This window comes from Mustela nivalis (genome assembly GCF_964662115.1).
Source record: "Mustela nivalis genome assembly, chromosome: 5".
Taxonomy (NCBI): domain Eukaryota; kingdom Metazoa; phylum Chordata; class Mammalia; order Carnivora; family Mustelidae; genus Mustela; species Mustela nivalis.
Window position 1 is genome coordinate 92,121,315 of NC_139024.1, and position 17,400 is coordinate 92,138,714.

The window sequence follows — 17,400 nt, forward strand, 5'->3', positions numbered from 1 at the left end:
AATGTTTGTTTTTCTTCTAACATGAGTATAAAGCATTAGTTAAAGAAGATCTGGAAAATGAAACTAAACTGAATTTTCAAGGATGAATTTACCAGGTTAAAAATCTTTTTAAAGAAATCAAATGATTCTTTTATTTATTCATTCAGTGAGTATTTATTGCCTCAGTCCCATGATAGGTTCCAGAAATGCTCAAAGACAACTGCCATTAAAAAGTAAGTGTAGGGGGCACCTGGGTGGCTCAGTGGGTTAAAGCCTCTACTTTCAGCTCGGGTCATGGTCCCAGGGTCCTGGGATCGAGCCCCGCATCAGGCTCTCTGCTCAGTGGGGAACCTGCTTCCTCCTCACTCTCTGCCTACTTGTGATCTCTGTCTGCCAAAAAAATAAATAAAATCTTAGAAGAAAATAAAATAAAAAACCAGGCTTCTTCATATTAAAAAAAAAAAAAAAGTAAGCACAGGAGAGGCTCCTGGCTGGCTCAGTCTGGTAGAGCATGTGCCTTTTTATTTTTTTAAGATTTATTTATTTATTTGACTGAGAGAGAACACAAACAGGGGAGTGGGAGAGGGAAAAGCAGGCTTCCCACTGAGCAGGGAGTCCCATGCGGGGCTCGATCCCAAGACACTGGGATCATGACCTGAGCCAAAGGCAGATGCCTAACAACTGAGCACCCAGGCGCCCAGAGCATGTGACTCTTGATCTTAAAGTCCTGAGTTCAAGCCCCATGATATATAGAGCTTGTAATCAATCAACAATCAATCAATCAATCAATCCTTTAACAAAGATAAAAGTAAGCACAGGAGGCTTTGGCCGTGAGGTTACATCTACCCTGAATAGATAGAAAATTCTGCGATTTACACTGGTAAACCAGGATTATATTAAACACTTTCTTGATTTTATCTACATTGTATTTGATATTTCAGAATGTGAAGGACACGAGACACTCCCACAAATGTGTCGGACTTTGCAAATGAACAGAAATCTACCACAGACAGATCTCTGGGAGCTCCTCAGAGGTTGCCTGCAGATTTTCCTCCCCTTCTCCAGATTACCCAGGATTTGGGTGGGGGAAGAGAACAAGAGTGCAGCCAACAGATCCTCTGCCGTGGCGGATAGAGCCTGAGAGTACCAAGTCCTGTTTCTTCCCGTTCCTCTAAACGTCCTTTTGTAAGTCCGGTTATGCGCCGGCTCTGTGAGGGAAAGAACAGATGCCTACCAAGTTGGGAAGCCAGAACTTAGGCAAACAAAAAAGCAGGGCAACTCAGACCAGTAACTGTGGAAAAGGAAGATCGAACAGTCTCCAGGTACACCCATACTTTATTGTAACGCTCGCAACAGCTCTATCAGTTCAAGCGCGGGAAGGGGTTCATGGACGAGGGTGAGCAGCTTGCGGGGCTCACAACACGGAATGTGCCCAAGCCACCATTCGCGCCGCTCCGCCTCAGCCCGGAAGGGGGCGCGGGGCCCCCTCAGGGTTCCGGCCCTAACGCCCAGGCGCGTGCCTTGGGCGCCTCCAGGTTTCCTCCCGGTTCCTCCCCAGCCCGGTACGGCGCGGGGCACCGGGCCTGGCTCAGTCCTAGGCCTGCGGGCCGCACCACGAGCGGCTCAGGGGCCCCTGCCGGCGCCCCGCCCTTGGCGAGGCCTTTCCCTCCGCCGCGGAAGGCGTCCTGAGCAGCAGGCTGCGTCCCGACGCTGCCCCGCGTGGCCCGCGGAACTGCCCTCGAAGCCCCTCCCGCCCGGGCTCGCCTCCGCCCGCCTCGGGGGTCCAGCTCCCCGCGCCCCGCTGGCCGGCCGACCCCCTCCCGCGCCCGGAATCCGGAAGCGCGCGCTGCAAATGCTTCCGCGGCGCGACGCTGGGCGGTTGGTCCCGCCGCCGGTCCTACCAGTCGGCGCGAGTCCGGGGGCCGCGGCGTCGGGCAGGTCGCCGAGGGGGCGACTCGCCGGGCGTCTTCCCCGGTCGCTCTGTGCCCGGAGCCCGGGTCTGCGGGGCCGTCCAGCCGAGGGTGCGGGCGCGGGGGCGCCGGCGGGCTTGACGCGCCGCCCTGACCTCTCGGGGGTCGACGGCCGCGCGGCGCCGCCGAGATGTGCTCCACGCCCGGGCTGCCCACGCCGGGGGCGTCGCTGGTCCTGCGGGTGTCGTTCGTGGACGTGCACCCTGAGGTGATCCCCGTGCAGCTTTGGGGGCTGGTGGGCCAGCGGCGGGAGGAGTACCTGCGGCTGAGCCGGGAGATTCAGGAAGCGGCGGCCACGCGCGGCCCGTGGGCGCTGGGCGGCGCCTCGGCCTCACCCGGCGAGCTGTGCCTGGTGCAGGTGGGGCTCCTGTGGCACCGCTGCCGCGTGGTTAGCCAGCAGGCGCAGGAGAGCCGCGTCTTCTTGCTCGACGAGGGCCGCACCATCACAGCGGGCGCGGGCTCCCTGGCACCGGGGCGCAGCGAGTTCTTCCACCTGCCGTCGGAGGTGCTGGGCTGCGTGCTGGCCGGCCTGGTGCCGGCGGGCGGCGGCGGGGGCGGGGGCGGTGGCGAGCCCCAGCACTGGCCGTCCAGTGCCGTGGACTTCCTCAGCAGCCTGCAAGGCAAGCAGGTGCACGGGCGGGTGCTGGACGTGCTGCTGCTCCATCGCCTGGTCCTTCTGGAGGTTCCCGGGCTGTTCCAGCAGATGCAGGAGCTCGGGCTAGCGCGGCAGGTGCCCGACAGTCTCTTCCGCTCGCTGCTCAAGCGCTACCTAACGGCGGCCACTGCCGGCCTGGGCTCCGCGGCCCCGATCCTCCCGCGGGTCCCTCCGAAGCAGGAGCAGCCTGGCCTGGATTACTTCTACCCGCGGCTGCAGCTGGGCGTGACAGAGCCCGTCGTGGTGACCCAGGTGTGTCACCCCCACCGCATCCACTGCCAGCTCCGGAGCCTCTCGCAGGAGATCCACCGCCTGTCCGAGAGCATGGCCCAGATCTACCGGGGTTCCACAGGGGCGGGGGATGAGAACTCTACCAGTGCCACCTGGGAAGAGAAGGAGGAGAGCCCAGACAAGCCTGGCTCTCCGTGCGCATCCTGTGGGTTGGACGGACATTGGTACAGAGCCCTCTTGCTTGAGACTTTTCGGCCCCAGCGCTGTGCCCAGGTGCTCCACGTGGACTATGGAAGGAAGGAGTTAGTGAGCTGCAGCAGCCTCCGCTACTTGCTGCCTGAGTATTTCCGAATGCCCGTGGTGACCTACCCTTGCGCTTTGTATGGACTCTGGGACGGTGGGCAAGGCTGGTCTCGGTCCCAGGTTGGTGACCTGAAGGCCTTGATACTGGGCCAGGCAGTGAATGCAAAGATTGAATTTTACTGTTCCTTTGAGCACGTTTATTATGTCACCCTGTATGGAGAAGATGGGATCAATCTGAATTGTGTGTTCGGAGTCCAGTCCTGTTGCTTGGCAGACCGGTTCCTTCAGAGCCAGGGAATGGAGGAGGAGGAGGAAGAGCGAGAAATAGCTTTTCAGTCTCAGTCTCCTGCTGAAGAAGTAGATGAGGAGATTTCACTCCCAGCCTTAAGATCAATCAGGTTAAAGATCAACGCCTTCTACGACGCCCAGGTGGAGTTTGTTAGAACTCCTTCCCAATTTTGGATTCGGCTGAGGAAACACAAAGGCACTTTCAGCAAGCTGATGAGAAGAATGTGCAGTTTCTATTCTTCTGCCAGTAAGCTGGACGGCGTAGTTCTGAAACCCGAACCCGATGACCTTTGCTGTGTCAAATGGAAAGAAAACGGCTATTACCGGGCCATGGTCACCCGATTAGATGACAAGAGTGTGGATGTGTTTCTAGTTGACCGTGGCAGTTCGGAAAATGTGGATTGGTATGACGTGAGGATGTTGCTTCCCCAGTTTCGGCGGCTGCCCATACTGGCTCTGAGGTGTACACTAGCAGATATTTGGCCCTTAGGGGAAAGTTGGAGCCAGGAGGCCATTTCCTTTTTTAAGAAGACTGTGCTCCACAAAGAATTAGTTATCCATGTCCTTGATAAGCTGGATAATCAATATATTATTGAGATTCTTGATGAATCAAGAACAGGGGAAGAAAACATTAGTAAGGTAATTGCTCAAGCTGGTTTTGCCAAGTATCAGGAATTCGAAACCAAGGAAAAGATTCCTGGAAATGCCTACTCTCCAGGGCATATCTCAAGCCACTTTACCAGTGAGAATAACAAAATATGTCCTGCCAAAAAGGCAGAAGTAGAACAGAAAGCCAAGAGGGATAATCAGACTGCATCTGTTTCAGAAATTTTGAGTGAAACAGCAGTAATTACAGATATTCCAGTTGGACTAGTTGTGCCAGAAAAAGAGAATAGAGTATCTGTTTATTCTCCTCTTATAAGGAATTTCTTGGAAATTAAGCCAGGCTCTTCTTGTAAAGGAGAGCTGAAAGTTGGAAGCACGGTAGAAGTCAAGGTGTCTTATGTTGAAAGCCCTGGCTACTTCTGGTGCCAACTGACAAGGAACACCCAAGGATTTAAAACTTTGATGTGTAATATTCAGGACTACTGCAAGACGACAGCTACTTCCTATGGGGGTACCACCCCTGCTTGTCTGGCAAAACGAACAGTAAATGGAAAATGGTCCAGAGCTGTGATTCGTGGAGTACAATCTGCAGAGCATGTCAAAGTCATGTTCGTAGATTACGGAGACAAAGAAATGGTATCTGTGAAGAATATTTACTCAATTAGTGAAGAGTTTCTTAAGGTTAAAGCCCAGGCTTTTCGGTGCAGTCTTTACAATTTAATTCAACCGACTGGTCAGAATCCTTTTGCTTGGGATGAAAAGGCAATACAGGCTTTTAGTGAATTTGTAGACAATGCCTGGGAAGAGAATCTTGAATTGAAATGCACAATATTTGCTTTGGCTTCAGTACAAGATGAAGAACTGTTTAATGTTGTGGATTTGCTCACACCTTTTCAGAGTGCCTGCCATTTTTTGGTAGAAAAGAGACTTGCAAGACCAGTTAAACTTCAGAAGCCTTTGGAGCCCTCTGTTCAGCTACATTCTTACTACTATTCGACACATGATATGAAAATTGGAAGTGAAGAATCTGTGTATATAACACATGTTGACGACCCTTGGACATTTTATTGCCAACTGGGAAGAAATGCGAGTATTTTAGAACAGTTGTCCTGTAATATTACACAATTAAGTAAAGTTTTGTTGAATTTGCAGACAACTCCCTTGATCCCTGGAACCTTGTGTCTTGCCAAGTATACTGATGGAAATTGGTATCGAGGGATAATAATAGAAAAAGAACCAAATAAAGTCTTTTTTGTGGATTTTGGAAACATTTGTGTGGTAACAAATGATGATCTTCTTCCAATACCAACTGATGCATATGATGTCTTACTTTTGCCCATGCAAGCTGTGAAATGTTCATTATCTGACATTCCTGATCATATACCAGAAGAAATTACAGCATGGTTTCGGGAGACTATTTTAGATAAGTCATTGAAGGCTTTGGTTGTAGCAAAAGATCCAGATGGAAGACTGATTATAGAACTTTATGATGACAGTATTCAAATTAATGCTAATATTAATGAGAAGTTAGGGATACTTGGCTACAAAGGTAGGACCAGAAAAAAAAGTGTAGCACTCCTCGCTACAACTGAAACTCTTGAAATAAAGAAGGAAAATATGAAATTGTCACCTATACAGTATGTAAGTAAATCCACAGAGAACAAATCCTGTAGTATGGAGATCTTGGGAGAATCCTACAAATCTAAGATCAGTTCAGCATGTAAGGACACCAAGCTTTTACGAAGTTCAACAAAGGCAAACTTAGTCACTCAGTATCAGGACTCTGTAGGAAATCAGGGTAATCAGATGTGTCCAGTAACACCAGAAAAGAAAGAAGACGGTTTTGCTGAGCCACCTTTGAAAGCGAAAAAACTAGAAGCTACTCCTTCAGAGAGAAAAATAGGAGAGTCCTATAACAAAGATTTGCCTCTAAAATTTTCTGACTTCCCCCAGAAGATTATAATGCCTGGCTTTAAAACAGCTGTGTATGTTTCTCATATAAATGACTTTTTAGACTTTTATGTTCAACTAACAGAAGACGAAGCTGAAATCACTCATCTTTCAGAGAGATTAAATGATGCTAGAACAAAGCCCCAATGCTACTCAGGTCCACCTTTGCAGAGAGGAGATGTAATCTGTGCCATCTTTCCAGAAGACAATTTATGGTATCGCGCTGTGGTCAAGGAACAACAACCCAATGACCTTCTCTCTGTACAATTTATAGATTATGGCAATGTTTCTGTGGTTCATACTAACAAGGTAAGAAAGCTTGACCTTATGAATGCACTGTTACCAGGATTGGGCATTCATTGCTCCTTGAGGGGGCTTTGGGTCCCTGAGATTTTAAAATGTAAGGAAATGATGCATTACTTTTCCCAAAGGACGGATGAGGCCCAAATAAGATGTGAATTCGTTAAATTTCAAGACAGATGGGAAGTTATTCTTGCGGATGAACATGGGATCATAGCAGAAGATATGCTTAGCAGATATGCTTTCAATGAAAAATCTCAAGTAAGACTTTCTGATCAAATAATTAAAAGTGCCTGTTCAAAGTCTGTCAGCAAAACCGACACTGACACTTCAATGTTTCTCAACTGGTATAATCCAACGATGAGGATGATAAGAGCTTATGCCACCGTGATAGATGGACCTGAGTATTTTTGGTGTCAGTTTGCTGATACTGAGAAACTTCAGTATTTAGAAGTAGAAGTACAAACAGCTGGAGAACAGGTAACAGATTGGCGAAGTTGTGTCCCATGCCCTCATATTGGAGATCCTTGCATAGTGAGATATAGAGAAGATGGGCATTATTATCGGGCACTTATCACCAATATTTGTGAGGATTATCTTGTATCCGTCAGACTTGTAGACTTTGGAAACGTTGAAGACTGTGTGGACCCTAAAGCACTCTGGAACATTCCTTCTGAACTTTTGGTGGTCCCCATGCAAGCCTTTCCATGTTGCCTTTCAGGATTTAACATTTCAGAAGGTGTGTGCCCTCAAGAAGGAAATGACTACTTTTACGAAATAGTAACAGAAGATGTGTTGGAGATAACAATATTAGAAATCAAAAGGGATGTTTGTAATATCCCTTTGGCAGTTGTTGACTTGAAAAGCAAAGGTGAGAGTATTAATGAGAAAATGAAGAAATATTCTAAGGTTGGTATTAGTAGCAGTGATCTGTCCTATGAAAAAAAAGACCCAACAAAGGGAGCCCTTGGGTCCCTCAGTCCTGAGGTTAGACTTAAGAAACTAAGTAGTAAAGCTGGACAAGAGAAAATCCCATATGTGGAACCATCCACAGATGAGCTCTCTGAAAAAGTTGAAAAAGGCTTGAACATTCTTGAAACCAAGCCAAGGAAATTGTATGACCCTGACACCGATAACATTTTTGAAGCTTTTGAAAACTCAGGCAAAGATAAAATTGGCCCCGAGGTACTGGAAGGTAAAATACAATGCCATCTGGTTGACAAGGCTAAGTTTGATGATAAATACTTCATGGCAGGATTTAACACATTACTACCCCAGGAGAGCCAAACAAAGGAGATGTTAGAAATGAACTCCCTTGAGGTGACCCTTTCCCCTGATGATGAATCCAAAGAGTTCCTGGAACTGGAATCCATTGAGTTACAGCATTCTCTTGTCGGGGATGAAGACAAAGAAGAGCTAGGCCTGGTGCCTCCAATAGTGCCATTGTCCCAGGGTTGTGACCCAGAACCCATCCTGCAGCCATTTACAATGCAGCTTTCCCTCAGCTGTGACTCTGAGAAGCAGCCAGAACTTGAATTACCCACAGCCCAGCTGTGTCTGGATGACAAAATAAACACTTTGTCGCTAAGAGTTGGTCAGATGGCCCAGGAACCCATGTGTGCAGAAGACACAAGAGAGCCAAGTTGCGTGGAGTGTTTCCAGGACCAGCATGGGTCACCGTTGCACCTACATGCAAAGGATTGCCATCCCAACACGCAGATTGAAACCAATATATATAAAGAAGAGTTTACAGAGTATCACAACAGGGATGCCATTTCATCATTGACATTGTTCTCTGAAGAAGAATCCAGAGCGGGAAGGAAGCACCATAATGCTTTACAAGACCATGTCTCAGGTAGGAGATTTCTCTTTAATTTGGTGTCTTTCAAAAGTACTTATCTTAAAGATAATGATAATTTTGGGGGTCTTATTTTTTTTTTTAATTAATTTGGGGACGGGGGGAAGGTTAGAACCTGAAAAGAAAATCAGATGTGGATTTCATGAAGGGCATCTTAAATGGGGGGGATGAAGTTGTGAAATCCATGTAGGAACCCGCCGGATGAAGTGCTGAATTGTTAACACTGTGTTTACAAGTAGATGGCCTAAAATCGGTGTCTCCAAAAAGCAATTATGTTTAAAGTGTAAACAAGTACGCTCCAAAATCAAGAGTTTATGTTTTTTTGTAGGTCTTAAAAAAACAGGGTTCCTTTGCTAAGCACTACTGTGGGCATGAATTGATAGGGATCAAGTTTGCAGTTTTCAAATTTAACTGTTTTGCTTTATGCATATAGCTTGCTGTTGATTTAGAAACCCCTAAACAAACACTAGATTTAGGGAGCTTATACTAATCGGACAAAAGAACAGCCATGAGTAAATATTGGAGAATTTTTTTTTTTCATTAACTTTTTCATGAATTACATTTACTGATATTTTCCTGGCTCCTTAATAAGATTTAAAAGTTACATGAAATAGCTAACTTTCAGGGTTTTTTAGATGACCAATGTCAGACTTTGCATAAGTAGATTTTTATATTGTTAAATTTGGACCATCATATAAAAGAGAGAAAACAGTGGTCTGGAGAGAATGCAAATTACCATAATCCCACCATTGATAAAGCTGCAAAGCACTTGCTTGCTGTCCTCTTTTACCGCATCTGTGTGTGTCTGTTTACGTACGGTTTTAAAAACTAAACCCAAATCACATTATCATAGTGTCGAATCCTGCATTTTAATCCCTTAAATATGCTTTCAAAATATTTTAATTCTATGGTATGCCACTCCGTGGATATACTGTGATTTATTTAAGTATCACCGTAGATTTTTAGTCCTCATCGCCACATTTTAATAACAAGAGGTGATAGCTTTATGATAATGTCTGCTGACTTGTAATACGCTGCTTTGCTAAAGAAGTGGCGGTTGTAACTGCTTACCACACCACATGTAGCCACAATATCCAACTTTTGAGAGAGAGAGTTTCAAAGTCAGGAATCTGATTCACATCCTTAAAAAAACCACATCACATCGCGGGGGTGTTTTTTGAAGAGAGCGGTAAGGAATTCTATTGGGAAGGGATACTGGAAGAATTTAAAGTGAAATCCAGGAAGAGAAACAGATTCAGACCATACATGATGCTGGTTATATAGTAAGTGCAGATTAAGAAAATGCTCTAATAGTGTATCTACGTGAAGGGATTAAGAGGTATGCATTGAGGCTTTATTCAATTTGGCAGCTCAAACGGAGAAAACCTACACTCTGAAAGGATTTGCTGTTGGATCTGCATGTGTTGTGTGGTCAAGTCTAAGAAACACATGGTCTAAATGTGAGATTCTGGAAATCACTGAAGAAGGCACAAAGGTAAGTGAAGTGGAGGTACTTTATCTCCAAATGTACTAGGTGACTGTTAAGGAAATGTTACTGAAATTTACCAGACTAGAAAATGCAATTGAATAGACATTTACTGGATCATTCCCCCTGATAATTTGTTTCCCTGCAAAAGTCATTTCAAAGTTCAGATAGAAGCATCCTAGAAAGAAACCGTCTTAGGCTCTTTCTCCTCCCATACTTCTGAAGTCTTATCAGTCACCAAATTCTACACTTTCCACTTCTTGTCACTTAGTTTTAAACTTTTTGATGCCGAATGCCACTGCCTTGGCAAAACAAGTCCCTTGTTTTACAAGTAGATTACTCTATTATCCCTCAATCTGGCTTATTTCTAGTCTTCCTTCAGCTGATTCTCTATAGTGCCAGTGTGAAGTCTGTCACCTGCAAGTCTGAGTAGGGCATTCCTGTGTGTAACAGCTGCTGGGGCTTTCCAGGTCCTAGTGCTCCTCCTGTGATCTGAAGACCACCAGTATCAAAATCACTTGCTGTGTTTCTTTGATTGGAGATCCCTAGACCTTGCCTTGGCTGGCTGATTCAGGATTTCTGGGGGTAGGTCCAGGAATGTACATTCTTAGGTCATTAAAATTTGAGAACCACTGGTCTAGGGTAGAAAAGTCAAGCTCATTAACAAGGGTCTTATGAAAAACTGGAATCCTCTAGGGTTGAGTGTCCATTGTCATCTCTAGTCTTATGTGTTTTTTTTTAAGATTTTATTTTTAGTTATTTATTTGTCAGACAGAAATCACAAGTATGCAGAGAGGCAGGCAGACAGAGAGGAGGAAGCAGGCTCCCTGAGGAACAGAGAGCCCGATGCGGCTGGATCCCAGGACCCTGAGATCATGACCTGAGCTGAAGGCATGATTTTAACCCACTGAACCACCCAGGTGCCCCTGCAGTCTTATGTTTGTGTTTTATTACCTTATATTAGATGGACATCAAATTGCTTGATTTCTCTTATGTATACTATTCCGCTTAGCTTCTTTGCTCTATTTAATAATCCAGTTCTATTCACTTGTATTCTATCCTTCTTCCAAACTGGTTAATTTTCACTTATTTTTGAAAGAGTTTCATTTTGCGATGCCTCTTCTGTGAAGCATTCACTAGCATTATTTTCTAAATCTCTCCATCTTGGGATACTCAAGGCAGGTAAGCATCTGCCTTGGGCTGAGGTCAGGATTCCAGGGTCCTGGGATCCAGTCCTGCATTGGGCTCCCTACTCAGAAGGGAGTCTGCTTCTCCCTCTGCCCCTCCTTCCTGTTCATTCCATATCTTGCACTCCTCAAACAAAATAAATAAATAAAATATTAAAAATAAATAAATAAATCTCTCCATCTTTTCACCCCCCTCCAAATACCTTGGCTTGATATCTATATTATATTCCTATTCTTCCTGCTGCAGAAGTCTGTACTTCCTATATTGTATTGTAACGCTCTGCTTGTAGGTCTGTTTCTCCACAAAATTTTGAACTTTGTGAGATCTCATTTTTAACCATCTTTGATCTCAAGGCATAAATACACAATATGTTAATTGAAGGGAAGTTCTGTTGAATTGAAACGTAATATTGAAGTTTAATAAAATTATTTTCATTGCCTTTTGAGGTATTTCATTTGAAGAAGGATTGCTATGGTCTATAGATCACAGTTTTTGGAAACTCCCAGTTTTTATTAATTTCTCTTTCTCTTGCAGGTTATGAACATTTCAACTGGTACGGAGGAGATAGTGAACCCTGAGAATGTCTGGAATGGCATACCCAAATTGGATAAGGGTCCATTTGAGGTATGGAATTATATAACTATTAATTCATGAGAACATTGTCCTTCATTTTCAAAGGTGACTTAAGCTATTTCCAAAGCCCTTGTGTTTGGGAATAATGGAGGAAAAAAATACTAATATGGGGATAACAATAATGAAAAACAGCAGTAACAAAATCAATGATTCTGAATTTTATGCCAGGTAACCCTTTGGGCAAACTAGTTATTACTGTTCTACTCTTTGGGGTTTTGGAGGGATTTAAAAAATTATGATATAGATCCATTCAAGACAAAGAGGTTGATTGATTTTGTTTTCTTTCATGATTTTTTTTTCTGTTTATATGGAATGTAAATATATCATCTGTGTATTTTGAGCATAGTTGATTTCATTCTGCATATAGTTTTATACTCTTATGTTCTTCATTTAAAATGATATGGTGGGTAGTTTCCATGCCATTATAATATCTGAGCATTTGAGTTTATTCTATTTGGAGTTTATTGAAGTGCTTCATTTAAAATTGGCATCTAATAGTTCCAGTACCTGATCATCTCAGGACTTACCATTTAATGATTGGCTTGAAAAATGATGAACTTTTCCTGGTTCTTTGTATGTTGAGTAATTTTGGATTATGCCCAGAGTGTCTTGAATATTATGTTGTAAAACTTTGGATCCTGTTAAAATCTTCTAGAAAATATTGAATTTTTTTTTTTTAGCATGTGATCAACTGTTAGGTTCATACCACAAGTTCTGTCTCTCCTGAGTTTGTTGGTTCCAGTGTCAGTTTACTTTTAAAAAAAAAAAATTTTTTTTTAAGATTTTATTTATTCATTTGTTGGGGGCGAGGAAGAACACAAGCAGAGGGAGAAGCAGTCTCCCTGATGAGCAGGGATTCCCAATGTGGGACTCAATCTCAGGACCCTAGGTTCGTGACCTGAGCGAAAGGCAGACGCTTAACTGACTGAGCCACCCAGGCATTCCTACTTTTTTTTTTTTTTTTTTTAAGATTTTATTTATTTATTTTACAGAGAGCAAGCATGAGTTGGGGGGAGAAAGAGAAGTAGACTCCCTGCTGAGCAGGGAGCCCAATACAGGGGCTTGATAGAGATCATGACCTGAGCCGAAGGCAGACACTTAACTGACTGAGTTACCCAGGCCCCCTCTTTCCAGAATTTTTAGCTATAATCAGAGTGAGAGAGAGGCTGTAGTTGGTTCATTCTACCTTGGCTGCAACCAGAAGGCCATAGCTGCATAATATGATATGACATGAATGGTCAGTCACTTGTTAAACCATTTCTCCTAGTGGTGCACATCAAGGTCATTTGAAATGTTCCACTTTGAAAAATCACTGGACATCTCTACCTTCTTATATTAATTCCATGTTTTTGTTTACTTGTCGGAAATGACAACTTGTTTCATTTATGTTACATTAGCAGTTCCTAAAACTTTCTTTTACATTCTGATCTTTACCATTCATTAATTTTCAAGCATCCACAGCCACAGATAGATACATACAAGATTCTGTTTGAGTAAACTACCCTATACCTGCCAAATAGAAGGTAACCATGTAAGACAACTTAAAGCATTCATAAAATAGTATAGATATATAGGTATAACTCTGGCCTTACATGGTTATTAATGATATTGAATTGAATCTTTCCTCAAATTTGAAGAAACTTACATATGTATCTACAAATGAGCTGTGTTCCCTTAAAAAGTGGATAGTGTGAGGTATTAAATTATGTATGACTTTTCTGGTGATATGTCAAGGCACTGTGATCTGGGAGTCTTTCTGATTACATTTTTTTTTAGAAAATTTTCTCATCTGAGTGATGTCATTTCACTGTAAGAATGTCTCATGAATTGATTTCTGTATAGGCCTCACGTACACATACGGTGCTATTATTTGTTGAAAGGAATACGGGAGAAATGACCCTCTTCATTAATTCTTTAATAAAGGGTCTGTGGCTCACTCACCATGGATAATTTGTTCAAATTATCAAATTATTTCAAATCTTTGAAAAAGACACCAGAGTTGTGAGTTTGGGAGCTAAAAACTAGAAAATGATACTTTTCCCAGTGTGGGATGTTCCAGAGAAGTGAGTACTTGGAAAGATAAAACATGTACTTGGATGATTCTTCACTGTAAAATCAGATTGTCATACTTTTAAAAGGATATGTTTTTCATTGTTTACATTTTTCTGGTTTATCTATGGTCCCCTTTCTGATTTTAATCATTTTGTGTCTGTAACAAAAAGTCAATAGTACTCCAAAGGTTCTTTTTGTGGGGCTATATTCCAAACAGGAGGAAAAGATCTTCTACTTTGTGTCATTGGATGATACTACAATTGGAGGTCACTTGTGTTTTTATTTTTATTATTATTTTTTTAAAAGATTTTATTTATTTATTTGACAGAGATTACAAGTAGGCGAAGAGGCAGGCAGAGAGAGGGGAGGGGAAGCAGGCTCCCCACTGAGCAGAGAGCCCCTGGGATCATGACTTGAGCCAAAGGCAGAGGCTTTAACCCACTGAGCCACCCAGGCACCCCGTAACTTGTGTTTTTAAAAGAAAATTAACTTTTATCACCAGCTTGCTAAGTCTGAAAGATACCATTATCCTGAATCCTCAAATAAAAATGGTCTATCAATTTCCTTAGATGTCAGTAGTAGAAAAAAAAACCACAGCTCTTTAGTTAAAAATATTAAATATGCTTCTGAGGATAAACAACCAAGAAGAGGAGTTCATGAAATGTCATAAGAAAACTTTGTTGATTGAATTCATCTTGAAAATTACATTGTGAATTTGATAAGTTTATATTTTAAAGGACTTTTAAGAATTTTCTCAGTGTTTATTAGCTCATACATTTCAATGATCTTTGCATGTGAAACGATTTCTTGGAATTTCTTTCTGGGTTTTTAGCTTAGCTCATAAGATTCGGTTTGTTGGAAGTTACTAGTTATTGCATGATCTTGTTCATAAGCAGCACACTGGTTCTTAGCATCGAAGTACACTGAGAAATCAGCTCTGGGAGGCTCTAGCATTATTTGAAACATATATACTAAGGAAAGAGAACAAAGGGCTTATTTGGTTATCAGCTTGGCTAACATTCTAGCAAAATATAAAATATGCCAATTTTATAGTATTTTAGAGAAACTTTGTCTGATAATAGGTAGAGTGTGAGAACCAAAATACTAAAAGAAAAAAAGAAAAACAAGGACAATCTCCATGAGATTATTTCTCCATAGAATAGTTCTCACCATTTTGAGAGGACATTCAATTTGTTGTGGGAGCACTATGTAAATAATTTTCTTGTTTCTTTCTTTTTCAACTTGAAGGTTTTGGGTTTTTTTTTTTTCTCCCTCTTTCTCTCTCTCTCTCTTTTTCTTTTCTTCCAGAAAAGGGGTCTGGAGGTGATCTAGATTTAACAGTGGATCCACAGATGTGGCTAGTCTGCCGGTCAGGAGCTGCTATTCCACCAGTGGCATCTCACCAGGCCAATAGAGCATCGAGCACATCGAGAGCATGTAGTCCCAAGAAGCTGCCATTTTTGAAACCTCTGATATGCACGGAAAACCAAATAGATCTCATTGTGACTAGGCAGCTTACTTATAGTGGGGTTGCTGTGTATATGGATCTGGGATCTTCTCCCTTTAAATGTGTTATATTCTTAATCAGTTAGGAGAATTTATTTTGCTAAACAGCTGGCTAACACATTACTCAGATTTCCAAAGCAAACAAACAAGCAAAAAAAAAAAAACCCCAAAACCACTCCAAACCCTATTTTTGTTTCTTTTGAATACAGTATTTAAATTAAAATAGAAAATTATAGGTTTATAACAAGTATATCCTCTGATGTTACTTTGGGGGATGGGTTTGTTAGCAGGAACTCCTCCCAATGTTTTGTTTTGTTTCTGAAGCTTTATCTTGTCTGTCTAGTTAAACATTTGACTAACACTCTGTTTGATTTTGGATGTATTCTAATATGACCCAAGATTTCAATAAAGTTTCTCCTGAAAGGTGTGGTGGTTTCATTTTATTAAAAAGGAAATACGATTCTGGAACATCTGTAGTTGTGGATTATCTGTAGTAATGGAATCACAGTTCTAGAAATGGGGGAAAGCAGTAATCGTCAATATTAGCTCTTACAGGTCAGTCCCTCAGTTGGTGCTTTAAATGCAAGTCGTATTTAATTTTCAACTGCAAGGGGCATATCAATATTATCCATAGTTTACAGGTGAGAAAATTAACGCTTTTTAGAGAAGTTACGGTAACTTATCTAGGTCAAAGAGCTGGAGAGTCTCAGAAACCTGATCAAACCCAAACCCAACCAACTTCAAAGCCCACTCTGTTAAAACAGGGTTCGTATAGGTGGTGGTACAGATCCAGCTGTGTGACACTCTCAGCTGTATGCTGCTAACGAGATAGGTGACCTGCACAGGTTATACAAGGTCTCTGAGACTCGATCTTCCTCATCTGTCAAATGGGGATGATAAAACCTTTCTCAAAGTGCCTTTAAGACTGGAAATAGTATACTTTTCTCTGCAAGACACCCAGTGTGTGCACTAGGTCATTATTATATTTTAAAATTTTAACTCACTAAGTCTTCTCTATGGTTATATTCTCCTTTAGCATCTGCATGGCCCACTGATAAAGGATTTTTAAAAAAATGCTACTTAATGAGACATCAGGACAATTGGAAGGGTTATCCATTTTCAAAATGAGTAAGGGGGTTTGCTTTGTGCAGGTGGGGGAAAGAGGCACATCTGAAACATAATCAGACTCCCAAAGCCTGGTGGGGGAGCAGTGAGAACTAAGGACATTGAAAGGTGGGTACAGTTTCAATAAGGAGAGAGGTGAGGGTTTTGCAGTAAACATAGTTGAGGTAGAAAGCCTACTGCTTGTCCCTGGGATAAGAGGAGACAAGTTGGGTTCACACCTACAGGTGATGCAGCTACAGATTAGTGGCAGAAAAGGTCAGAGAAGATACCTTAGGGCCAGATTATAGAAAGCCTTCAGTTTCATGCTAAGGAGTTTACTTAACACCTAAAAATTTTTAAAATCAGAATGGCTATAGGATAGAAGTCAGATTTCTCAAAATGAGCGTTTTTGCTCTGTAAAACACTTAAGATAGCCTGAAGTATCACATCAAAATACATGGTCACTTATTAACTGAGCAAAAGGGTGGGGATGGAGTGGTTAACCAGGCTCTCTGTGAAACCGAGTATCCCTGATCCAACAGGCTTGAACACGTGTGGAGAATTCACAGGAACCAGACCACCACTAAGGCAAAATATACTTGACTCATGAGTGTCACACGCTTTTATATTCCTCAGGAAACAAAACCCATTTCCCTTGACTCCCAGATATATAAGGAAGTTTTGAGATTTTTACCTCCATGTGCAGACCTACCTCAGGGATACATGGGTTCAGTTCCAAACCACTACAATGAAGTGAGTCAATGACTTTTGTTGGTCTCCCAGTACATATGAAAGTTATGTTTACACTGCAGTGTAGTCTATTAAACGTGCAATGGCATTATCTAAACAGAGATATACATACCTTGATTTAAAAAAAAAAAAAAAACTACCTAATTGCTAAACAAAAATCCTAACCATCACCTAAACTTTCAGTGAGTCGTATCTTTTTGCTGGTGGAGGGTCTCTCTTCTGTGTTGATGGCGGCTGACTGATCAAGGGGGATGGTTGCTGAAGGCTGGAGTGGCTGTGGCAATTTAAAAAAAAATAAGACAACAGTGGGGGCACCTGGGTGGCTCAGTTGGTTAAGCGTCCTGGGATCCAGCCCACATCGGGCTCCCTGCTCAGCAGGAAGCCTGCTTCTCCCTCTCCTGCTCCCCCTCCTTGTGTTTCCTCTCTTACTGCCTCTCTCTGTCCGAATCTTTAAAAAAATAAAAACAAAATAAAAGACAACAATGAAGTTTGCCCCTTCGATGGATTCCTCCTTCCATGAAGTTTCTCTTGCATGCCGGTT

At 42.7% G+C, this 17,400-nt stretch overlaps 1 protein-coding gene across 2 annotated transcripts; it reads left to right on the forward strand.

The window, feature by feature from the left end:
* Nucleotides 1–1,844: 1,844 nt before the first annotated feature.
* On the forward strand, nucleotides 1,845–15,432 carry TDRD6 (tudor domain containing 6). 2 transcript variants are annotated; one of them, XM_082729680.1, is made up of 4 exons: nucleotides 1,845–8,137; nucleotides 9,511–9,635; nucleotides 11,349–11,438; nucleotides 14,748–15,432. In XM_082729680.1, the coding sequence occupies exons 1-4, from the start codon at nucleotides 2,080–2,082 to the stop codon at nucleotides 14,829–14,831; spliced, it is 6,357 nt and encodes a 2,118-aa protein (XP_082585806.1). In that variant the 5' UTR covers nucleotides 1,845–2,079; the 3' UTR covers nucleotides 14,832–15,432. The 2 variants fall into 2 exon arrangements, with proteins under 2 accessions (XP_082585806.1, XP_082585807.1); XM_082729681.1 differs by having other exon boundaries at nucleotides 14,808–15,432.
* The last annotated feature ends 1,968 nt before the right edge of the window (nucleotides 15,433–17,400 follow it).